Raw genomic sequence first — 26103 nt, forward strand, 5'->3', positions numbered from 1 at the left:
CCAGACTATGCCGCTCATAAAATGAAATTCCACATGGCAAATCCAAATTATCAATGCAATAACTGAATAGGTGGGAAATCATCAGTGACAAAATATTATCAGTTGAGTGTTGGGGAAATGGGTGCTACAACAGAGCAAGAGCTACACTTTTATTGTGCTGCGCTACAAATTTATCATGTAGAGGTCCCACGAAGCTAAAGCAGAAGAAACACTGCTATGATAGGAAAGCTGTTGACAGATGCAATGAGCCAATATTTGTAAAAAACTATTTTTGATTTTTTTAATAAACAGTTTCCATATGTAAATAACATTTTTGTTTGAAATACATAACAATCTTCAGACTGTAGAATTACTGCTGCTACCTATAGATAACGGAACAAAATGAAGAAAAGATAGGAAGGATATGAAAACACAAACCCCACAAATTGTATTATATAACAGTCATCTGCTCACATTTGAAAATATATACAGCCTGTTTAAAATAATAAGGAATTAAGTCACCCTTTGAGTTTGTATGCAGATGGGGGATAATCTCTGAGCTATATACATTGCATAATACATAATTAAAATTCACAGTGGACAGGTGTGCCCAAAAAGTCATTGCACATTTTTTCACTGGATGCTTATACAGATTCCACCCGCCCCAAGATAATAAAATAAAACAAATGAATTTTAACTTTGAGACTGAAACATTTACAGGATTCATCATTAAATTACATCTGGATCAATCTGTATTAAATAAAAGATAACACAACTGGGTGCAATCAAGAGTTTGGTCACTAATGCACCTACTTGTGCTGTTTCAGTGACACAGAAAAATGTTCAAGTTTCCTTAAAAGGCCGTGATTCCCTTGCAGATTATGTAGATAGAGAAGAAGAGCATCACTACAGGCCCTTGATTTCTTAGTTTAGCGAAGTACTAACCTTTGAATAACAGGACGCTCCTTATTTTAAAAAGATAGATGCTTTCATCTCAGGATTGCTTCACACATTGTCTTTTTCTGCATACACAAATGGATGGGCTTCACATGTAATTCTTGACACTGGAGTGGGAAACGTGGCTGAGTCCAGAGAAAATGTAGTTGGGCTTAAGTTACATTGGAACCAAGGGGACAAGTCAGCTGCCTCTAACCAAAATCCTATTAATTTTAATGGAGCTTCAGACTGGATTGAGAATGGGTATGCGGCAACAAGCTGATGATTGATACTGTCAAGGTTAACAGCACTGATCACCTATCTGGAGAAGTGGGATATTGTTAAAGTTGACAGTGCTAGCCCATATATTGGTTAGATAATCACAAGGTCACTATTGCACAGGTGGAAACCTCATTTTTTAAAGTAGTATATCATTCTGGCATCAAAAAAGTGTTTATTCATATCTGCCCCACCCACTCCAAAAAACCCACACACATAGGCATTGCATTTTGTGCATGCAAAGCTTGCATGAACTGGTTAATTGTGCACACAGCTCCATTAATGCTTAAAAGAAAGGGAAAGGGGCTGTTGGCCACACATATAATGCTTTGATTAATTCTCAGAAATTTGGATGCTCTCATGGGCCTATGGAGATAGGTGCAGGGAGCCTAGGCTAAAGTGGACACAAGGCAGCCTTGGCATGTTTCTGACCAGGGGTGCACAAACACTTGCAAAACTTGGGGGCCAGTCTGGTTTTCTAGAAGATAGCTTTGAGGACAGAGAGAGGGGGATCAGTCCTCACTGCTGTGTTTTGATTTGGTCTCTTCCTTCCAGCAATGTGCATAGGGAGAGGTGACAGAATATCCTTCCTGCCCTCTTGTGCAAGCTAGTTGCCAGTAAGTGTTGGACCACTGGAATTTTGTACCCATTACTGTCATGTATTGCTTCCAAACATGGCATCAGTTTTCCATTTTGTTTTTGATGTCTGAAAGTCTATAATGATTGCCCTTTCCCACCTTCCATCACCAAAAAAGTCAACGCCGTGCATGGCTGCAAAATAGGTGGTACCTTATCCCTGCTTGTAAGAGCTGCCCAAGCTAGGATATAAGGTTCACTGTAAATGGTGGACACGTTTATTTGAAGTCATTTCCATTTGCATCGTGAACACTGGGATGGAGGAATGACACAGGTGCATGTTCTTATATTGTGGGTTCTAGGAGATCTCATCTTGTTCAAAGACTATTGTGAATATTTTACATATATTTAGCCAACATGATTCTCATTTCTGCAAGAAAAGGCTGTTTGGTTACAATCTCTGTGTTTTTCCTAATACTACATTTTTGGGAAGGTGCCAACAGTCCAGAGGGAACACACAAAATGCTCTTTAAAGCATAAGCAAAACTAAGACTGAAGTGAACATTTTACAAATGGCATGGGGGAAATGCAATGTGACTATGACATATGGCCACTCTGTGCCTGCTAAATGACAAATGATGGAATGTCAGTGCACAGAATGTAATGAAATTCATGCTCTTGATCAAACAGGAGTGCACAGACAATATCTGTGTAATTTTTCTGATGGTGACTGCAGGGTAGCAATACTGAAAGATGGGGTTGGGTGGGAGGGAATCAGAAAGACAGTTGGGAATGAAGCTGACTGTGAAGTCTGTTAGGCAAATCAATATTTTGGCAGGCTCAACTTGTCAAACATTGTCAGTGTTGATACATGATGTCATGGTAACATTATACAGAGGCTCTCTTGGACATAAAACAGACTTGTAAAAGACTGTAAACATTATGGATGATGAAAGCTGGGCTGTCATTGAAGCTTGTATTGTGAGGTACAGCTTCAGTGTGATGTTCTGAGACAGAGAATGCTAATCCTCAAGCCTCTTACTCCAGAGCAGTCCCACTGACACTTATAGATGTGCATGGATGTTGGAGGTTTGATTATGAAATATTGAATGCAAGGATATTGGAGGTCAGGGCAAGGCCCCACATTCTCCTGTGCACAAAGATTAAATGTGCCAAGGAATACACCTGAAAATCCCTACAGACCACAGCCAACAGCCTCACTTATTGAATCTGTTGCTGGACTGTGCCACTACAGATTGCAGGTGGGAGAACTGAATGCTTCACCCAACACACACTCCTCTTCACATACAGGGAGAGGACATGCAAATTGTGCATTTGCTTGGAACAAGGGAGCCACTTTCAATGTTCTTAGGAGGAGGGGAAAGAGTTTCATGGCTGGGGGAGGAAGGATATTCAAAACTTGGTCCCAACGTCTGCTTCTGGAAACAGTCAAGATTAATTTGCTTAAAAGGTGTGTGTGTGTGTGTTTGTGCCTAGAGCATTAGTTATAATCACTTATTAAATATCAGATATGTATGTGCCTGCCCTCCTTGTCTTGTAAGACATTTTCAACCCTTCTCCTACCCCCCATAATAAACTCAGATTTTTGCCATGGCCTTGAAGTGCGGGCTGCGTCTTCTCCTGGCAGCCACAATCAATCCAGTTTGGTAGCTGTCGACTCCTGTACTCAGGCCGTGCATTTGGAGATGCAGGTTTTAGACATGTAATTCTCAAGGCTGGCATTCTAAATGTAGGAGACGAGAGAGACCAATGAAATTAGTCACTTTTTTTAAAAAAGCCCCAAACAGAGCGCTGAGCCCTACAGTTTGCGTTACGTTTTAGCATGTAAATCAATGATTCCCCTGCCCCCGTCAGATTCCTGCCAGGTGTCCTTTGGGGCAGTGTGCCTGGCTTGCATTATTAATCCACATTAAACCAGCTGTTCTCTTGCTCCATCTTCTGTTTTCGTCATATGCTTCTTTAAAAGTGACAGGCTTCAATTGTGGCTTGGAAGGGAACTGGCAGTTTTGTACTTGCTGCTATCAGAAGTTTCACAGCTGTCACTTTTAAAATCACCGGAATACAAAGCGGCTCTCCTGTCCAGCTTGCTCATCTTTTTCTTCAGTCAGCATAATAATTTCCAAACTGCCACTTCTGATAAAGATTGGAGGAGGAACAAATGTTTGCCTTCAGGCCTTCCTGAGACTGATCCACTTCCAAACATGTGGCCCGTGGAAGGTGTTCTAAAACAACGTGATCCATCTAAAGAGAGGGGGGAAAGAGAAGGCATTGGCAATGTGTTGTTTGTATAAAGCTGATAAACGGCCATTAACATGGGGCTAGGGAAGGGCTTTGCAAATTATGTCCTCTCTAGTTGCCTCTGTTCAATATGTATAATTCAGCCTTCAACAACCAACCAATAGTTGTGCTTGGCTGGGGCTGATAGTTGCAGCCCAAACATGTAGAGGACACCAGGTTGGCAAAGGCTGGTATTCAATTTATAAGCTGAATGGAGATGTTGGACAGTACCCAACATTTCCACCTGTTCTCAGGTGTTCTCCACCTGTTTGCTACACTCTCTGTGCCACATGGGTTTTCAATGCTTTGAAAATACAAAGAGCAGAACTCTTTTTGTCTGAATGGTAATTATCATGCAAAGAATATAATCCCAGATGGCATTTGCAATATAGGATAATTTATGGTGGGAGATCCTGGCTTTCATATTGCATTATTTCTTAGCTGATGAAGCAGAAGGGCACTTACCACGATGGAAAGTGGATTGGGTAATTTGTTAATTAAGTCCAAAGGCTGGGATATGAAATTGGATTATGAAATCACGAGACGTTTTGAATGAGCAGGGATCATATTCAGGCTATTTTGCATTTAGGTGCAACTATCTTTGTCTAATTAGACAGAGTCCCATTATTCTCAAGGGGAATTACAGGCTTACTTTGAGAAATGTGAGTTAACATTTTGGAGCATCATTTGATCAAAATAGCAACTCTTTAAAAATCAGGATTTATTATGATATAGGCCAAACCTACCAATATTTTGATGTAAGTTAAAGTGAATGTTCAAAATTTTGTGAATGTTAATTTCACAATGCTGAAAATGCCAGCTGAATTTTATGAATTCCTAAAAAACAGAAAACTTCCCATATCACAAGTGAATATTGATAATCACATTTCAGTGACTATGCACATTCACTGGTGTAACTATGAGTTTTCAGATATTCATATAATGTAGCCTTTTTCTTGTACTACTGTAGCTTTTCCAGTAACCTACCTAGAGTTCTTCTGATTCATACATGCATGTTTATCATGTGATGACTGTAATATATAATGATGGTTTGTGAATGGGCTAGCATATATCCGATATCACAAACAAAACTCTTCAGATAACATGTTCATCAATGAGTCACTCAGCTGTCAGTCATTAAGTGTACAGTACTCCAGGACTGGTCTACACATGCCGATATTGCAATGCAATTGTGCTCAGATTGTGCCCACCTTTGATCCACTTCACTTTGCAAAGGGCAGGGAAACTTTAAGTGTGATGATGCCATGGCATGCATCTTTTTAACTAAACATTATAGCAGAAAGCAAAAGAATATGCAAGTCAGCAGTAGCTGTGCATTCTATGTAAGGTGTAGTTTGGACTTTACGCTGATAGGGATTGTGTTTAAAAAATCAAAATTGGTTGATTTTATGTCAAAGTGAGGCAACATTTGCTTAATATGTATAACTTTCATAATTCATTCCTTTTCTAAGGATGGACAAATCTGTCAATTCTGGTTTGTCAGTTTTCCAGTCTTAAGTTCAGTTTGTGACATTTCTGCAATAGTTTGATTTTTTTTTTAAGTCCTCACAAACGTTTATCAGCATTTTGGTTGCATTTCTCCTAATAACCAATTTGGTATATAATTTTGCCCAATATACACATTTTTGCAAAATTTTTCCCTAATATAATTAATTTAATGTTATTTTTATTAATACAATCTTTTTATGCACACTTTTCCATAATACATGTGGTTTTCTGCATATATATTTTGTTGGAGAACTGTACTAGAATCATCTCTGTCTCTTGAGGCTCAGGTAGCTTCGGTGGAACGGAGTGCCTTCTATCAACTTCGGTTGGTGGCCCAACTACGTCCCTATCTAGACAGGGATAACCTGGCTTCAGTTGTCCATGCTCTGGTAACCTCTAAATTAGATTACTGCAATGCACTCTATGTGGGGCTGCCTTTGAAGACGGTTTGGAAACTGCAGTTTGTGCAAAATGCAGTGGCCAGATTGGTAACAGGGACCAGACAGTCCGAACATATAAAACCGATTCTGGCCCGCTTGCACTGGCTGCCTGTATGTTTCCGAGCTCGATTCAAGGTGCTGGTTTTGACCTATAAAGCCTTACACAGCTTGGGACCACAATACCTGATGGAACGCCTCTCCCGATACGAACCCACCCGTACACTACGTTCAAGATCAAAGGCCCTCGGAGGATGGCAACAAGGGAGAGGGCCTTCTCAGTGGTGGCCCCCAAATTATGGAATGATCTTTCTGACGAGGTGCACCTGGCGCCAACACTGTTATCTTTTCAGCGCCAGGTCAAGACTTTCCTCTTCTCCCAGGCATTTTAGCATGTGTTTTATATTGTTTTAAATTTTTAAATTGTGTTTTAAATTGTTCTTTTAAAAGATGTATTTTTAAATTGTATATGTTTTTAGTTACTGTAAACCGCCCAGAGAGCTTCGGCTATGGGGCGGTATACAAGTATAATGAATAAATAAATACTGCAAAGTTCAAACAAGTTGAAATTTCAAAGTATAGCTGCTGTTTCAGTTTACATACTTTTTTTAAAAAAAAAACAATGAATCAGATAAGTCTGTGTTAAAATTTCCTCCCTACTTGTGGTTGTGGAATTCTGTGGTTTGGTCCAAAGGAAGCTAAGACCATTAAAAGCAAAGACAACAAACTCCAAGCTGATCAAAAGCAAGTAATCTGCTCTGTGGATTTGTCCAGAGCACAATTTCTTTATGCTTCATTAGTAAGTAGTTACACATCACAAACTGGTAACCTTGGTAACAAATGGTCTTTTAGAAAAAGAACCTATAGTACAATGGATCCTTAATACATTTTAGCTGGAATTTTTTTTTCTATTTGCTTGCTATCTTGTCATGTACATGGTCGATTTGGAGAAAGATTAGATTATGTCAATATGCTATCTTCAATCTGTAGCTGTCTTTGCAGTCGCAGATTTTTGATCAGTTGACATTTGCTAGAAAACCCAGAAAACAATCCTATCATTGCAGTCTTTGAATCGTTGAGTCTTTGAATTGTTATTTCCTGGAAAATGCTTTTTATAGCAGGGGTTCCCAAACAGTGGTCCATGGACTATCAGTGGTCCACAAGATTCATTCAGGTGGTTCATGGTCTGTCTGTGGATTTCTGGTTGAAGATGGGAGACTGCATTAAATTTTCATATTGATTTTAATTGTATTTTTATTGCTTCCTTTATTTCTTGTATTTTACTGTATTACTATCTGAATTCTATGGAATTCAAATTGTAATATGATAAAATACAATATATAAGAAATAAAAGAATCAATAAAATACTATTAAATACCATTTAAAACCATACCATATCTAGTACAGCACATGACAATTACCAGAACAGGCAGAAAAAATCATTCAGTGGCCCACCAGGACCCTCAGGAATTTCCAAGTGGTCTGTGGGGGGAAAATGTTTGGGAACCACTGCTCTATAGATTCCAAAATGTCCACAGGCTGTGATTATCCTGTGTGTATATGAAGAATCTATCCTGAATTTTGATACTTGTTAAATTCAATATGACGTACAACTAACTATGTTTAGAAGCCACTGACTTGCAGAGTCTAGAATGGTGGACATGTACCACCCTGCTTTCCTACTAGAAGAAAGGACGGGATATAAATTTAATAAATAAATAAATAAATAAAATGCATGTGGGAAACACAGGTTCAAATCTCTGCTCCTTCAGGAAGCTCACTGAATGGCCCTGACTTCTGTCATTGTTACAACTAAACCTATCTCATGGGGTTGCTGTGAGCCAAACACTATGATTCTACACAAAAGTAAGCCCAACTGAGTTAAATGGGACTTACTCCCAGATAAGTGTCTACAAGACTGTAGCCTCAAACATTAAGGTCCTTGTAGGGTAGGGTGGGACACAACTGTAATAAATGAATATTGACTGAGTTCAAAATAAGATAGCTTGGCAGAGTTATCTTTAGTTTCTTCCAACCTTAAAACAGTGGTTTCCAATATTAACCTATAACAACATTCATACTCGCATAATGACATAGGAAGAATACAGAGAATTTTGCTGTTTTAACCATCTCCAGTTGGAAGCCCATCATATATAGCTCTTTATTTGCAGCATATGCCGTGTTTTATTTGCCAACAGGTGAGGCAGTGCCTAGTGTGGTGAAGCTACAAAAAAGTTAAAGATATGATGACTTGGTAGAGTTTGGGCTGAGTCAATGGATATTAATTTTTAATTTTTAAATTTATTATTTGATTTATATCCCACCCTTCCTCCCAGTAGAAGTCCAGGGCTGCACACAAGAGCACTAAACACACTCTAAAGTATATTTGAAAACATCTTTAAAAAAGGTTTAGAAACATCTATTTTTTTAAAAAGGCTTAAAAACATATTAAAAAGCAATTCCAACACAGACGCAAGCAGTGACCTTGCCACATGCCTATGATGGATCAGAGCTTTAATCCATTGGGACTTCCACCATCGCATACGACTACACAAGTATAGGGAAGACATGGAGGACGCAGGACTGTGGCAGCATACCTAGCACCCAAGCTATGCATATGCATTTGGTTGCATGAACAGATCTTAAGCACAGGCAAAATTGTACATGTACAGGCTTATCCAGGCAGTTGGGGATCCTGCACTCCAGGATGTAGAAAACCTTTATCCCATCACTCTTTTGTGGCTTTAACTTACATGTCAGCCAAAAGTGGCTCGACTGGTGGGGCGGAGCCGCTGTAGTGGTGCTGCCACTTACCAGGAGGGGGAGGGTCAAGGGAGCTGGGAGGTCTGGGCCAGATGGGTGCTCCAGATTGGCTCTGTACATGTGGACACCCTGCCACCTCACCCCTCCTGGTAGGTGGCACCCACGCCGCTACCAGGAAGTGAACGTTGCAACTCTGCCCACTAGGCGAGCTGCTTCTGCAATCAGCAATGGTCTTTTAGAATGGAAACTTTGAAAATCAAATGATGATATACAAACAAGTGAAGCCAGAGTAATTTGATTCAAGCTGATTTCAGAACACCTAAATTAGTTTCAAGTCATTTCTACTTCATGCACCATATGCAGGTTACCAAAGGCTCATTGCTTGTTCCTAGTTTAGAGAGCCCAACGGTTCAGAAATAAAAACATGAACCAAGTGTAGGGATGTGCTAGAATTCTGCCCCATTCAGATTTGATACTGAATTTTTCATTAATCCACTTATTAATGTACCATTCACCCTGCTGCCCAACAGCTTCCCTAACTGAGCTGACGGAGGTGGTCTCGGATTTGGTGTTGCGATCCCCCAAGCTTCTGGTATTGGGGGATCTCAACATCCATGCCGAGGCTGCTTTGTCTGGAGCAGCTCAGGACTTCATGACCTCCATGACAGCCATGGGGCTGTCTCAATTTGTTACTGGCCCTACGCATGTGTCAGGACATACTCTAGACTTGATTTTTGCCACTGGGTTAGGGGATGGTGATCTGGGAGTAAGGAATTTTACATCTATTCCTTTGTCATGGACAGATCACCGCCTATTGAGATTTAGACTCACATTGTCTTCTCCCCTCTGCAAGGGTGGAGGACGGATTAAGATGGTCCGTCCCCGGAGACTAATGAATCCTGAGGGATTTCAAAGGGCTCTAGGGAATTTTCCGGCTGATAAAACTGACGATTCTGTCGAAACCCTGGTCACTCTGTGGAATACGGAAATGACCCGGGCAGTTGACACAATCGCCCCGATGCGCCCTCTCCGTTGCAGAGCTCAATTGGCTCCTTGGTTTACCTCGGAGCTAAGAGTGATGAAGCAAGAAAGGAGACGGCTTGAGTGCAAATGGAGGCGAACTCCCGACGGCTGTAATTATGCTCTTGTGAAGGCCTCTACCAAACGTTATGTGAAGGCGGTGAGGGCAGCAAAGAAGCAGTACTTTGCTGCCTCCATTCAGTCATCTTGTAACTGCCCAGCGGAACTTTATAAAGTTGTCCGGGGACTTCTACACTCTGGTCCTCCGGATGCAATACAACCATCAATAGCCCGCTGTAATGAGTTTGCGAGGCACTTCCAAGATAAGATCACTAACATCCGCCGGGACCTTGACTCCAATATTGTAGCAGTTGAATCTAATGAAGTGTCCAGAACACAGTCTTGTCCGGTTTTATTGGATGAGTTTCAGTTGGTACAGCTCGAGGATGTGGACAAGGTGCTTGGACAGGTGCGGGCGACCACTTCTGCTCTGGATCCTTGCCCCTCATGGCTAATAAAAACTAGCAGGAATGGAACAGCCGGTTGGGCCAAGGAAGTGATTAATGCCTCTTTACGAGAGGGAGTGGTCCCACTCTGCCTGAAACAGGCGGTGGTGAGACTGCTCCTAAAAAAGCCCTCCTTGGACCCTGATAATTTTAACAACTATAGACCGGTAGCAAATGTTCCATTTCTGGGCAAGGTTCTAGAGCGCGTGGTCGCTCACCAACTCCAGGCTCTCTTGGATGAAACTGATTATCTGGACCCATTTCAATCAGGCTTTTGGCCGGGGTTTGGTACAGAAACGGCCTTGGTCGCCCTGTATGATGACCTCTGTCGGGAGAAAGACAGAGGGAGTGTAACTCTGTTGGTTCTCCTTGATCTCTCGGCGGCTTTTGATACAATCGACCATGGTATCCTTCTGGGGCGACTCACGGACTTAGGAATTGGAGGCACTGCTTGGCGGTGGCTGCACTCCTATCTTGGGAATCGCCTCCAGAAGGTGATGCTTGGGGAGCATTACTCGAGTCCCTGGGTACTCCAATATGGGGTCCCGCAGGGTTCAGTTCTGTCCCCCATGCTCTTTAATATCTATATGAAGCCGCTGGGTGAGGTCATCAGGAGTTTTGGAGTGCGTTTTCAGCAATATGCTGATGATACGCAACTCTACTTCTCCTTTTCATCTTCCTCAGGTGAGGCTGTCAATGTACTGAACCGCTGCCTGGCCGCGATAATGGACTGGATGAGAGCTAATAAACTGAAACTCAATCCTGACAAGACTGAGATGCTGTTGGTGGGGGGGGGGTACTCTGCCCAGGTGGTTGATGTCAGACCTGCTCTGGATGGGGTTACACTCCCCCTAAAGGAGCAGGTCCGTAGTTTGGGGGTCTTATTAGATCCGCTCCTGTCACTTGAGGCTCAGGTAGCCTCGGTGGCACGGAATGCGTTCTACCAGCTTCGGCTGGTAGCCCAACTACGACCCTATCTGGACAGGGAGAACCTCGCCTCAGTTATTCACGCTCTGGTAACCTCTAGATTGGATTACTGTAATGCACTCTATGTAGGGTTACCTTTGAAGACGATTTGGAAACTTCAGCTAGTGCAGAATGCTGCGGCCAGAGTTCTTACTGGGACGAAGAAATTCGACCATATAACACCTATTCTGGCCCAACTGCACTGGCTACCTATATGTTTCCGGGCCAGATTCAAAGTGTTGGTTCTCACCTATAAAGCCCTTAACGGCATCGGACCGCAATATCTGATGGAACGCCTCTCTCGCTATGTACCTACCCGTTCACTGCGCTCGACATCTAAGGCCCTTCTCCGGGTCCCAACTCATAGGGAGGCCCGGAGAACAACAATTAGATCTAGGGCCTTTTCAATGGCGGCCCCCGAATTATGGAATGCCCTCCCAGATGAGATACGCCTGGCGCCTTCTTTGTTATCTTTTCGGCGCCAGGTAAAAACCTACCTCTTCGCCCAGGCATTTTAAGCTTAAATTTAATTTTATTTTAAATTTAACTGTAATTGTATTTTTATTTTAATTTGTATTCTAATTTTGTTTTTAAATATGTTTTATATTGTATGCTGTACTCCACACTTGTTCGTTTTTAAATGTGGTTTTATCTTGCTGTACACCGCCCTGAGAGCTCGTTGCTATAGGGCGGTTTAAAAGCGTAATTAAATAAATAAATAAAATAAAATAATTCTCAGTAATTGAGGATCAGATTTTAATGTAGTAAATATCTGCAGCTAATTCTGAAAACAGACTTAAAAAAAAATCCGCCTCTAAATTATTAATATTAAGAACATTAATTTATTGATATTTTCTTCAAAATATCAGCATTTTAAAAGGAAATACTGGTATTTCCTTCATAATATCAATATTTCTTTTAAATATATCAATATTATCATTTGTTTCTGAGCAAAAAAAACCCAGATCAGTAAAAGCAGTGGATAAACAACAAACTTGAATCGATGCCAGCCTGTTAGGTTGACAGAATGTTTTGGAACTGGCACTGCCCAAAAGATCCCATCCCTAACCAAGTGGCTCCAGAACTTTGTTTTTAATTTTGGCATCTTAAATTCGGCTCTGTTGGGTTGTTGTTTGAGAAACCTAGGACCGCAAAGCATAATCCATTGTGAAACTCTCATGTTCAAACGATATTAATCTGGGCAGTAGGAGAGAATTATACTAGTGCTCTAGCATATCTCCCATTCATTTCCCCAGGGCTTGCACAGAAGACCTTCTGCATGGATGGTATGGGTTGCAATGTGTTGATAGCAATGGCAGTTTAAAAAACCCGATTCACTAAAGCACATTTCATGTATTCCTCCATGTGTATATACTGCTGCCTCTGTTCCACCTTCACCGTGCCCCACTGGCTCCACCCATGACATCCATGCATTGAGCAGGACTTCTGTAAAAGAGCATCACAGTGCATGCATACACAGGCACAGTACCCAATCAGGAGTCCAGCTCATATGGGGTGCCTATGCATGCACAACTGCAGAATACCTGTGGCACAATCAGTACTGGTGGAGCTTGAAGCTCACATCCTCCTCTTTGCCCTCCCACACAAATGGAAATGTACGAACTAAAACACAAAAAAAGCTTCCAATGTAAGATTGCTTCCTGATTGCTCCAAAGAACAGGCTGCCCTGCGATTGATTTTTCTTCATTTTAAACAGTGCAGACACAAGAAGGGCCTGTAGAGGACAGCCATTAGCTTGGTAGAAAATAAATCCATCTTTTTGTTTCATACGACAGCGATAACTTTAGGCTGTATTTATCCTGCAGGGCCAATCCTCTGTTCCTTCAGCGTCCAAAGCTTTCATAAAAACTAATCTGATCTTTTACCTCTGTGGACAAAATTGTATAGCTCAAGCTTGCCGCTAGCTCTGTTCCGTATAGGTGCAATCATCTGTATCCAATTGTGCTGAACCGGGTGTCATGATTTTATGAAAAAAGGAAACATAACTTTCTTTACTGTGGCAGGGGCCAATCTGTCTTAAGACCCAAAGTTCAGCGGCAATCAAAGAATGTCAATGGGACCTGACAAGCTATCTGGTAACTTAAATGGCTGGTTGTTTTTCATATGCTTTCACAAAAACCTCTTCGCTTCAGAAAGAAGCATTTTCATTTTTTAAGAGTGTTTTGCACCAAGATGGTAAAGGAGGAACAAATGGAAGGACTCTCAATATCAGGAACTTGTATAAGATTATCGATCAGATAGTATAATTGCTATTCTCCCTTGCCACCCCAGTATTGAAAGGGTTTGCTAAAAAGCAGGCTCTTTCAGATGGGGGAAAAAGCATTCTAATTTACCTTGGTACTTTTTTAGTCTTTAGATTTTTTTCTAGAAGCTATAGCTGTGACGACTGGAAAGGATTTTTGTGTTTGTGTTTTAAATACAGTCATTATATTGTTCTTTGGACCAGCAAAGTTTAGAGAAACTATTTTTATTATTGCAGTGTTACCAATGAGCATTTTAAGCATGTATGGGTAACCAGCCTGAAAGATAAAGATCTTTGAGAAACTGAAATCACTTAGTAAAGCAAAGTTTAGAACAGCCTTTCCCAACCTTTGGGCCCCAGACAGCATGGCCAATGGTCAGGAATGATGGGAACAACAACATCTGGGGACCCAAAGGTTGAGAAAGGTTGGTTTAGATCTTAAATTAGAACACGCCCCCCCCCAAGCCATCATCAACACATTCTAAAAACACTGGGGCTTTAAAAGAAGACTCTTTAACCCCATGACCACAATCTAACATTGGTGTATACAACCCTACCGTGAACAAAGGGATTAAGCATACCTAACTCTATGACAGAGGTAGCCAACATGGTGACTTTGCGATGTTATGGATTACAACTCCCATCAGCCCCAGTCAGTATGGCCAGTGTTCAGGGATGGTGGGAGCTGCAGGCCACAACATTTGGAGGGCACCGTGTCACCTATCCTGCTCTATGATATAAGGAGCTGCCTTATGAGCCAGAACAAAAGTCCATCTAGTCCAATATGTCCATCCTAATTAGAGTGTCATGCAGGGGCCTTTCCCATCAGTTGCTACTTGGATCCTTTTTAACTAGAGATGCCAGAACTGAAGCTAGGGCCTTTTCCCAAGTGTTCTGTCACTGGATCATTCCCACAACCCAGATTGTTGACTTACAATCCAGTACACTCCTACTGTGTATTAATTCAAACTTTGAATGCTACACAAAGATACTGCATTTAAATCCTGACTTCTGGGGGATTTGGGGAGTAAGAAACTGACCCTGTTGAATTCTTTACTGACTCTGATGGGTATATAGGGCAGGTACTTTCTTGACTCTGGAGCTCCCTCCCATGGGAGGTATGTCTTGCATACTTTCTCCTCTTTTTCTGATGGCAGCTGAAAACAACTTTAGCCCATCTGGCTTTTAATAATTAATTGTTCCTCTAAATCTCTACGGGCATCCACTGCCTGAATGTGATCTGTATTTGTTCTTGATAGTTGCTTTTTAGCTTTTAACTGTTTGCTAACTTCTTTGGATTTTATTTTTGTGTTCAGCAATTTTGTTTTGAATGGCTTTATTTATTGATTGATATTTATGATCCCAGGGTGGGTACACTGTGGTATATAAATGTCTTAAATAAATAAATAAATAAATAAATAAATAGTAAAATATAGCTCAGTATTATTAATCCCAGAGCTTGGAAAAGTGGCCATGCTGGCTGGGGCTGATGGGAGTTGTAGTTCAAAAAAAGTAACTTTTCCAAGCTATGATTAATCCATGTAATATCCTCCACCCCCAACAGCCTGTGCTAAAAGAGTTGTCTTGACCTGATGTCGAAGTGTGTACAGTGACAAGGCCATACACATCTCCGAGAAGAGGTCACACATGCCACTTTGGGTGCTTTACATTAACAACTCTGCAACCTGTTGAAATAAATGGAGTTTGGTACATACACACTAACAACACTACACAAGGGGTATGAGGACAAAAGTTTCTATGTGACACCATTAAAGTCCATATTTGATATCCAGACTCTGGCTGTGTGAGCACCATGCACTTAAAGCATGATTTCCCCAAAGAATCCTGGGAACTGTAGTTTACCCTTTAAAAAAATGTAAATGTACTGCCTTCAAGTCAATTCCGACTTAGGGCTACCCTTTGAATAGGGTTTTCATGAGGCTGAGAGGCAGTGACTGGCCCAAGGTCACCCAGTGAGCTTCATGGCTATGTGGGGATTCGAACCCTGGTCTCCCAGGTCGTAGTCCAACACCTTAATTCCCAGCACCCTTAACAAACTTCAGTTCCCAGGATTCTTTGGGGGAAGGCATGAATTTTAAATGTGCCTTAAATGCATGATGTGTACACAACCTATATTAGTCACACTTTAGTCCCATTAAGATCAATGTGACTTAAGTTGGTAACTTCAATAAGGACTCAGGCATGACTTACTTTGTCTGAATCCAACCCACTGTTTTTATAGGCACCCATTTCCAGACCTTTGCCTCAAGAGGGGTGCCAATGTCACTCGAAAATGAAGTAATGTATAGACCATTTTGCGACCAAATGGAGCTTTTGGGGAAATTCCACAAATTAACTGGCCACATATGTATCTCAGCAGAGAAACACAACTTAGGACTTATGATACATACCTGCTGGAAGGAGCTCTAATGATTCCTTCTATCCTCATCTTTTTCTACAGTACCGTGGTCCTGTCTAGATTGATTCCAGTTTGGAGATACTTGGAAGTTTACACTCTTGAACTTGCTGCTTGACAGCCAGTGTGATGATGTGGTTAGACCAGGGGTAAGCAACTTGGGTGCAAGGGCCACATATTCCCCTCAGCCTAATTTCATGGGGCGGGGGAGAGACCAGAGGGGCAGGGAAGGAGGAAAATGGCGAGGGCTGAAATGAATAGAGTCATAAAAATGGGGGGGGGGAGACAGCCTTCTATAAGTGATAAGTTCAGACATCTGACAAGAACAGCCTGATGTCATCCCTCTAGCCCCAGCAGGCTGTTGGGTGGAGAGGAAGAAAGTGTGAGAGAATGAGGTGTTAAAAAGAGGTAGGGGGAGAGAAAATGGGTGCCCTTCCACTTTTGACTTTGGTCCAACTCACCAGGGGCTTCAGCCTTTCCCACTGCCACCATGTGGCCCCTGACAGAGTGACTTTGATGGAATGTGGCCCCCAACAGCAAAAATGTTCCTCACCCCTGGGTTCGAGTGTTGGACTAGTTCTAGAGAAACCCAGGGTCAAGTCCCTATTCAGCCTAACCTACCTCACACGGATGTTGTGAGGATAAAGTGGGTGGGGTGAGGACCATGCACATCACCCTGAACTCTATGGAGGAAGGGACAGATAAACTGGAAATAAATAAATATTCACAGAAGTTATCCTCGATCCACAAAATATAGCCAAAAGTAATGCTTGCACAAACCCTTTCTTTGCTTGAATGACGAGTGCCCCTCACACTACCATATAAATGGAAATGATGGAAAAGGCTCCCTTTGTTTTGCACCATTTCCAGTTTAGCCACAGTGGGGTGGGGAGGGGGAATAGTCATTTGCAAATGCTGCACTTACAAGTTCCTGATGAAAAGCTACCAGTGATTTATGCAACCATTTCAGGCTATTGTTTCGTTTATCACAAGGGTGCAGGCCCAGTGTCCCTTTAGCATCAGTCACTGCCATGCAGGAGTCTCCATGCTGGATCAATCTCAGCCAAGTATAGTTGAACTTTTGGTTCTGCAAATTGGAAAGAATTAGGAGCAGACTAAGTTTTCATCGTTGGCTATTGCAGCAAATCCCCCCCCCCCGCCCCAGTCTCAAAAGGTAAACATTTCATTCAGAATTAGCCGTTTGCATCAGGGGTTTGCTTAGCCCAGGATTTGCCAACCTTTGGGGGCCTGTGGGAATGTCTGCAAATTAGAGAAATTGTTGTGGGCGCAACACACTCCACAACTGAGCACACACCACATCTAGTCTATTGGCTACAATACATTTTCCTGGCACTTTCCTAACTGCAAAAAGTCAGGAGTTTTTTTAAGTGGATTTGTTACACCAGAGCACTTTAACACACTTTAATTGCACCTAAATTCCAGTATGCAATTGAATCCCTCAGTATGCAAAATACTAATAGCCTAGAGGCGATTCATAGGGTCGCCATAAGTCGGAATCGACTTGAAGGCAGTACATTTACATTTAGAGGCAATCTGAGAAGTGGATAGAACTGCTGTGACTGTTCTCTATGAGCCTGGGATACACATCAGACCATTGTTTTACCTTATTTTTATACTGTATTTTTATATTGTTTAACCCACCCTGGGACCTTATGGTGGAGGACAGGTTAAAAAAAAAAGATAAATAAACAAATTCCGAGACGTTATTTTCAAGGGCTGGTACTAGAGTTCTTGTGCTAACAGGTCATTTCATACAATCCTGTTCTCTTTCCCATTTACACCAACATGAAGTGCCACAGATGAGACACGCTTCCACAGGTAGTGACTCACCAAACCAAAGGCAGTCCACCAGCCATGTACACCAGGAGTTTGACAAAAGTTTCCATTTTCACTGCCTGCCCAGGACTGCAAATACAGAGACACACTACACCTGGCAGGCACATGACATACTGAGTGGGCTGCAATAGGTTTGGTGGGTGAGTGGAAAGCTGCTGTTCACTTAATCAAGAAAAGGATATGACACCCATGGTTATCTAATTAAATGTGCACACTTGCATAATTCAAGCATTCTTGTAAAATCATGTTTTTGTTTCCCTCAAAGTGTTTCTTGGTCTCAAGTCTTTCTTTAAAGCTTACAGCAGTGGTTCCCAAACTATTGTTCCCCCATGGACCACTTGAAAATTGCTGAGGATCTTGGCAGATCATTTTTAGATTTTTTTTGCCTGTTGTAGCTATTGCAATTCCATAGAATTCAATACAATACAAGAAATAAAAGAAGCAATAGAAATACAATTAAAATCAGTATGTATATTCCACGTGATGGAGGTGCTATCTCTCATCTTCAACCACAAATCCACAGACAAGCTGTGGGCCACCTGAGTGAAACTCGCTGACCACCAGTGGTCCACAGACCACAGTTTGGGAACCTCTGCTTGCACAGAAGTGGTACCAACAGGTAAGTCTTTCCCTCACACTAACTCAGTGTTCTTCAACATTGGGTCTGTAGATGTTGCTGGACTACAACTCCCATTATTGCTGACCGTTGGCTAAACTGGCTGGGGATAATGGAAGTTGTAGTACAACTTTTTCTGGGAACCCAACACTGAAAAACACTGCACTGACTGGTGTACAAAAATAAAATAAAAAACAAACAAAACTAAAGAAATGATTCAAACAAATGTTGAAAGAATTGACCCAGAAAGAAGTGACCATTACAATAAAAGGGTACCATTATTGTGAAGGCTTCAGGACATGTCTTGCCACCTCACAAACAAACAAAATAGTGAGTGATATAAACAGGGATTCTCTGCATGAAAAGTACTCATATCTTTGCTTCACTGCCTATGTGTGAAGAATCCTAGAAGAAGAATCCTTACCTGCTAATTGATATCCTGTCCTGTTTTTGGTATAAGGTATGCTCTTTTGAAGTTAAAAGATTTCACTAGGGCAGCCTTGGCCAACCTAGTGCTTTGTTTTGAACTACAACTCCCATCAGCCCCAGTCACCAGGGGCAGGCTGGCTGAAGCTCATGGGCCTTGTAGTTCAAAACACCTGGAGGGCACCCTTGAGCATGAGAATAACAAGGGGGTGCACGGGGATCTGAAGAATTGCAACCAGGGCCGACACCAGACAGCAGCGGGCCCTTTGGCACCAGACTGCAGTGACCTGACACAGTGGCACTACTGCCACCAGAGGCTTAAATAGGCCTGGCCGCATCAGCACATTAGCACACTGTATGTGCACGCCTGCCATCACCCAAGATGGTAAGCATGCACACACAGTGCATTAACACACTGATGCAGCTGGGTGGTGGCAGTAGTGTGATGTGGGAAGTGCTGCAGCCAGCCCACACTAGTGGGTGTTGCCTGGGAAGGTGGCTCTTACTCTACGATCAGTATCAGGTTGCAGGGCACAGGACCCAATGCTAGCATGGATCATGGAGTGGGAGCTACACCTGTTCAGCCCCTGCAGCAGAGTCCCTTCTCAGCCATAGGGACCCTCAGTCAGTGCCCAAGCTGGCTCCCTGCTGGTGCTGGGCCTGATTGTAACCCTCTACTCCTTAATGTCAGGCTCTGTTTTATACAGAGAAAAGTGCTGGTGCCTGGAAATGCTTGAAGGACTACTGGGGCAAACTGTATTTTACACTTTCTGGAATCTTCAGGAGATGGGGCGAGTGCGGTGGTTCAGCTTACAGAGGCCACTAACATAGCACTGCCCAGTGTCACTGGTTCGTGACTTCACTGATTACTGATTACAGATCCTGCTCCATAATCTGTACTTTTTAATACAGCCTTTCCCAACCAGCGTGCCTCCAGATGTTGTTGGATCACAACTCCCATCAGCCTCAACAAGCATTGCCAATGGTCAAGAAAGATGGGAATTGTGGTCCAACAACATCTGGCGGCACACTGGTTGGGAAAGGCTGTTCTAGTAAGTATAAAAGACTTCCCTGAATCTCCCAATAGTGATGGAAGCCTTGCTGGATTGTGCCCAGTATCAGCCTTCCAAATTGTTTTTTAAAACAGGCTTTAAAGCAAAGCAATCATATTTGGCCACTAATACAAAAAATGCAAAAGGAACCTAGTAACAGTCTTACCTTGTTATTAACATCACATGTCTCAAAGACCAGACTAGATCCATTCACAGTGATGCATTTAGCCAATGCTATATTAATAATCTAAAATAAACAAAGAAATTGAAGCAAAAGGTTAGGAACGTGACTTCAAAGTAGACTGTAAAGCTCTGAAGGCAGAATGTAGCAATGTTAATGCACATGTTACTTCAAAATGTGGTTAAGTCACTTTGCTGCATTTTGGGACCGTTGTGCTCATTCTGCTAAGTGTTAATCTGGGCTTCTCCCCCCAACTCCTGCCCAGACAACACCACTCCTTGGATTCTAAGCTTTCACTCAGAAGAACACAAAGAGAACTGTGCTCATGAAAAGATCCATCAATTTAGGATCCAAGCCTAAGTGCAGGGAAAAGACTTCCTCCATATTGCCTCTTTCCACCACTAGAAAACGCAAATGAAAATATCACTGTTTTTCTACTTCCAAGACACGCAGCCATTGCATCAATCCCCACCTCAGATATTTTTTCAGGCCTAGAGTCCAGCACACTTTACATCAAGGATGGGGAATCTGTGCCTCCCCAAAAAAGGATATTGTTGGACTCAAATTCCCATCACCCCCAGTAATCATGGCCCAATGGTCAGGGATAATGGCAGATGTGGTCCAACAGCATTTGGAGGGCTGCGGGTTTCCCATCCCTGCACTAAAGAAAGGGTCAAACCTTGTTATTAACCAGTTTAATATGCTTAACAGACCTGGAGTTCAAGAATAAAGAATGAAAGTGGGTATACAGAGGGGAATAATAGCCACTAGAGCTACTCCATTACAATTCCTGCCACTTGGGTATTTTGGGTATGGTGAAGTATATTAATGGAAAGTTATCAGTTTGAGGGCATTTGATATAAAAGTGCAATCCACAATCTCTTAAATACATATATGGGAGTTTTGCTGCTGTGAACTAAAGTAACTTGCACATTCTGAAGTACAAGAGTCCGGTGGCCTCAAAAGAGAATGTCTGATTGCTTAAATAAGAGCCCAGTCAATGCATTATCACCAGTCTTAACCAAAGCTGCAAATTCAAATTGGTAGATGGTTAGGAAGAAAAATTAGTTGATAAATTGTGTTGGGCTCACTGTTCATTAGTTGGCCTGAGCATTTGGGACTATTTTGACTGGTGTGTGGCAGTTAACAGGAAAAGAAAAAGTTAAAGAAGGTCTTTTCTTTTAACTTGCTTATTAAACTGTTAGTTGTGTCACCCTTTCTTTTTTTTTTTGGTATCTCATTAAAATGTTTCGGTGATATGCGAATATATTTAAATTTAAGCAGCCTAAATTAGGCAACTAAAATTCTTGAGTCTGTTGACAGTCCCTTTTTTCTGATGTGATAGTACAAACTTTCCTTCTACTACTTCAAATCCTATAATTCAGTTTTTTCAGGTGGGGGGAAGGAGGGACTGATCTCCATTTGCCATAGCCCCCAAATCAGCAAACCTAAGCAGGGGACAGGTAGAAGGGCAATTCGCCACAGCTGACCTTATGTCGTCAATTTGGTTGCCAAACCGATCATATTTTTCTACCTTAAAATTAGCTTGCCTAACCAAGACTAATTCATAGTTTTAAAACAAACTCTTCTAGGTTAATGATGTGAGCTGTAATTTGTTAACGCAAAGGTCAAAAAAATAAATATAAATAAGAGGCAAAGCCCTCCTGCTGTCATCAGATCTCAATTTGCTAATGGATTTGGAGGATGAGTGGCTGATTGCATATTTCATTTTTTTTCTGGTTGCATACTAAACAGCCTGTCATGTATCTCTTTCTACCTCTGTCCTCACAACCCCTCCCTTACTCTGGGTCAGAGGTGGAGGAACTTGCAGCCCTCTAGATATTTGCTGGAGTATAGCTCCCAGCATCCAATGGTCACCCTATTGAGGGCTAATGGGAATTGGAGTACCATAACTTCTGGAGGGCCACAGGTTCCACATCCCTGCCCATCTCATGGTTTATGGCATAGATCTTGAGCATGGCAGTAACCCACTTTCTATACACACACACATACACCTCTATTGGCCATGTAGAACGAGAAAAGCTCAGACTGCGTAAGGGCAGCACTGTGCGCCGCATGTTTCTCATGGACAGGATGGGAACATTGTGTGTATATCCATAAGGAAAGGTGTAAAGTAAAGTCTTTCTGGAACACTACTAATATATCTCCTTTTCCAGGTTTCACTGCTGGAAAGTTACTGCCTCCACTACAACTCTGTAGTTTTATAGCTCTATGTACATGTTCTCCTAATTTGCGTCAGATGCCACAGAACTGCTCCTTTGTGTTCAGCTCCCACATTGTGTTCATCACCTCATCATTACCATTGTCATATTTCATGTCTAAGCCTTTACACTATTAATTCTACAAATAAATACATGTGAACAAAGTTACAAAATGTAAACGTTTGCTTTACACATGGCTGAGATTGCATGGATCTTGTCCATGTTAGTAGTATCTGTGTAGGGACTGGCAGCTGGTAATATTTTGACTTGATAGGGCAGCAATTAACCTTGCTGTTTTCATCACAATAGGACTTGTATTGCACTTATTTAGGAAAGTGTGCCATTACACATATGCAAAGTGTCACTGTCTCCTCACTAAAATATATACTGATTGTTGCAACATATACTCAAGATATCCACTATTTATCCTCCCAGTTTCCCAATTCACAAAGATAAATGTCAAATGATTAAGTAAAAAAATAGATACACTGTTGTTTGCTTGCTTGCTCACTCTCTCTCCCTTCCAAGGTCACATACACAAAAAAACCTGCCTAAACAACAACAAACAAGCTCCTCAGGAAAGCAGGAAACACTACCTGTTTCTTCTTTGGTTACCAATGAAGAAGCCTGACCTTCAAGGAAACAGCTCTGAGCATGCTCAGAACCAGGCTAAGGCTACTACATAGGGCTGTTCTTCAAGCAGGCCTGATTCAGACTTGACTCCTCCCTAATCTGCTATACTGGCTGTGCTGGATAACCTTTATGACAAGAGATAGAATTGGAGCCTTCCTATAGTGCTGACAAGCCAGCATTCCAGGGAGGGATCTCTTTGCTACAGTTACACTTTTGGATTAGGATTGGCTCAGTGGTGCAGAGAGCTGATCGGCCAGAGAACAGGAGATTGACAGAAATGCCTTCACAAGCCTCTGTAAGATCAAGAAATGATAAAACTGTGTGTGAGGCAGGAAAGAGCATACAGCTTTAAGATTTTTTGGGGTTTTTTTTTTTTTAAATTGCTTGACATTCTTATTGGGAGGGCCGTGCCCCAGTGGCCCTAGTTAATCAGCCTCCACTGTATGTAGGAGTCACACTGGGGCATAGCAAGTAACCACATAAACCAGGCAGCCGTCATGAAGTGGACATTTTACACATCTGCTACTGATAACTACAGTGCAGCTGACCACAGGGAAACAATTATTTAGAGGCCTCTGAAGATAAAATACAGTGGTTAGAGTGCTAGACTTGCACTGGGAAGTTCTGGATTCAAATTGGAAAGGACTATAGCTCAGTGGTAAAGCATCTGCCTGCGTGCAGAATACTGAGCTAGATGGACCAACGGTCTGACTCAGTATAAGGATGCTTCCTTTGTTCTTTTCCCTTTCTAGAACGATGAAGTTCAGTGGTTGACCTTTGGCCAGTGGCTCTCACTCAGCCTGACTGACTTCACAAGGTTCTTGTGATGGGAAAAAAAATGTACCTCCTAGAGTAATATTCCTTCTTATTCCTATCTCCAGCCATGAGTATCGCTTATGTAGCCAAAAGAGGAGAGGTGTCAGCAGGCTTGGGGAACCCAAAGGTTTGCAGATGTATGAACCTGCGCCCCCCCCCCAAAAAAACCCAAAGTGGGGCATCCATAAGGACAGGGCATGTTCAGTTGCCACCAGGAGCTTGTGTTGCTGCTGCGTACCGGGATGGAAAGGGGAAGAGGTGAGGCAGTGGCAAGGTTGGCGTGGTGCAAACGAACTGGTGGCAGCCCTAGACTGGCTGTGCCGGTGCATTTTCATCACACTGAACTTGCTGCTGCCTCGACCCCTCCCTCTCTCTGTTTTGGTATGCGGTAGTGATGTGGGCAACCAGAGGTCAGGTGAGCGCTGCCTGCCCACCCCACCATCTGCTACTGGTGGCCACAGAACACTCACTGGCTGTTGGGGATGGGACTAGAGGAGGGGGAATGGAATAGAGTGGCTCCAATCTTGGACACTAGCACTCCACACACTACAACATGTAATAATAACCAAAGCAGACATCATCAATCAAATACGACAGAAAGAGCTCTCAGATCTAGGCCCATAGCCTTCTACAGAGGCCATTCACATATCCAGCTATAAATCACAATCATTCTTCACAACCTAAGCTGGAGTCTTAAATTTCATTCCAAAGTTTTATCCCACTTCCATCCAATTATTAGTCATGGGCAAGCTTCTCCTGGCAGTATTCAATGGGCTTGGATATAAAAGAGCTTCTTTTCAAAAACAAAAGGGAACAGATGGTCTCCATCTACTGCCAGGGTGGAGAACTTGTGGTTCTCCAGATGCATCATCATCATCATCACCATCAATTATTATTATTATTATTATTATCCCAACCATCCTCTCAGAAGGAACCCAAGGCGGCAAGCTATCACTCCCCCATCATCTTTGATCACTGGCCATGCTGGCTGGGGCTGATCAGAGCTGGAATCCAATAATATCTGTAGGGTTCCCACCCCTGCCTGTCTACTGCTACTTAATGGTGGCAGAGACAGCAGCAGTGGCACTGTGGAAACTTTGTGATAGGAAGGCCTCATGACAGCTCCTCCATTAGGCCTAGTTGCTGTAGTAATAGCATTCCAGGCACAAATGAGCCATGGGAAACATATTTTTCACAGCTCCCAATGACCCATCAAATCTATGAGGGCTGCATCTGCTATGTATTTTGGAAAGTTGTTTGTCTGTCTGTTCTGTATGCATTTGGACACCCCTTATTTTAACCAAATTTTGCATGGAGCAAGTTTTTGCCGATGTTTGGATACAATTGGATGCCATTTTGAATCAAGATGGCAGATTGCACCTTTAAAAACTGCAGTGCACTGGACACCTCTTTAGGTATCATAACCAAAGTTTGGGATGATGGTTCCTAAGATCAAAGAGCAGCAGGTTTTCATCTATGTTTGGATACAATTGGACACCTTTCAAAACCTCGCAAATCTTTTTGGTTTCTTTAAATTCCCAAGCAATGGCAGGTACGAGGCTGCTGGTTTCCTATAATTCCTGAGGCTTTGGATGCTTTTGCAAGGATGTGCAGTGGGTCCAGGTGTCAGGAACCATGGAAAATGTAGCTCTCACAGCACCTGATGTCCCATGGAATTACATGTCCTATAGTTTCTTGCATCTAAGATAATGTTGCTGTAACAAGAAGGGACAAATGAAGGCTGCACCAAGAAGTCTCTGTATGACTTCCTCAACCTCTGCAAGGTAATTTTAGATGTGCAAAGAAAGGGGGTAGCTGCAGTGGGGAGACTTGGAACTTTGGCAAGTCCATTATGAATCAGTCCTGAATTTCATTACTGTTTACACTGGATACGTAATGGGTTTGAGAGGGGATTCCTGAGTTTGCCTTGCCATTACAATTTTCATGCTGTCACTTTTAATTTAACATTGAAATTGGACAGCAGACACTGAACGTTCATTTGGATGCCATATCACTGTTCAATAGTTTTAGTTTTGGAATAAGATACACAAATCCTGATTTTATTCCAGAAACTGGGGGGGAAATGGAATTCTAGTGCACTCTAGTGGCTGCAAGCTAGAAGTCTGAAATCCTAGAGGAAGCTACTCTCTGTGATTTCAGCAAGTTACTAAACAATTAAAAATGTAAGGAGAAAAGCTCAAATATTTTAAGCATAAAACTCTGGTAACTAGGGAAAATATCTAAAATGTCAGTTTGGTATCCACAAAGCTGGTACGTTACTACAGAGGCTAAGGCAATGGTACACTGTTGTCATCTAGGAAGTTGTGGAAAAAAGAGAGCTCAAAGCTGGTA

The 26103-nt window shown here is 42.2% G+C and overlaps 1 protein-coding gene across 2 annotated transcripts in view; it reads right to left on the reverse strand.

The window, feature by feature from the left end:
* Window positions 1–308: 308 nt before the first annotated feature.
* The window catches only part of GALNT5 (polypeptide N-acetylgalactosaminyltransferase 5), a 63709-nt gene continuing 37914 nt past the window's right edge, over window positions 309–26103 (reverse strand). Inside the window, exons 9-11 of one of the 2 annotated variants that reach the window (XM_061608747.1) lie at window positions 20066–20146; window positions 16874–17035; window positions 309–4032 (exon numbers count right to left, since the gene is read on the reverse strand). In XM_061608747.1, the coding sequence (XP_061464731.1) occupies window positions 3892–4032; window positions 16874–17035; window positions 20066–20146 (384 nt within the window). In that variant the 3' untranslated portion in view covers window positions 309–3891. The remainder of the gene's footprint in view (window positions 4033–16873; window positions 17036–20065; window positions 20147–26103) is intronic. The other variant, XM_061608748.1, reaches the window with a different exon arrangement.

The sequence above is a fragment of the Rhineura floridana genome, chromosome 2 (genome assembly GCF_030035675.1).
Source record: "Rhineura floridana isolate rRhiFlo1 chromosome 2, rRhiFlo1.hap2, whole genome shotgun sequence".
Lineage (NCBI taxonomy): Eukaryota > Metazoa > Chordata > Lepidosauria > Squamata > Rhineuridae > Rhineura > Rhineura floridana.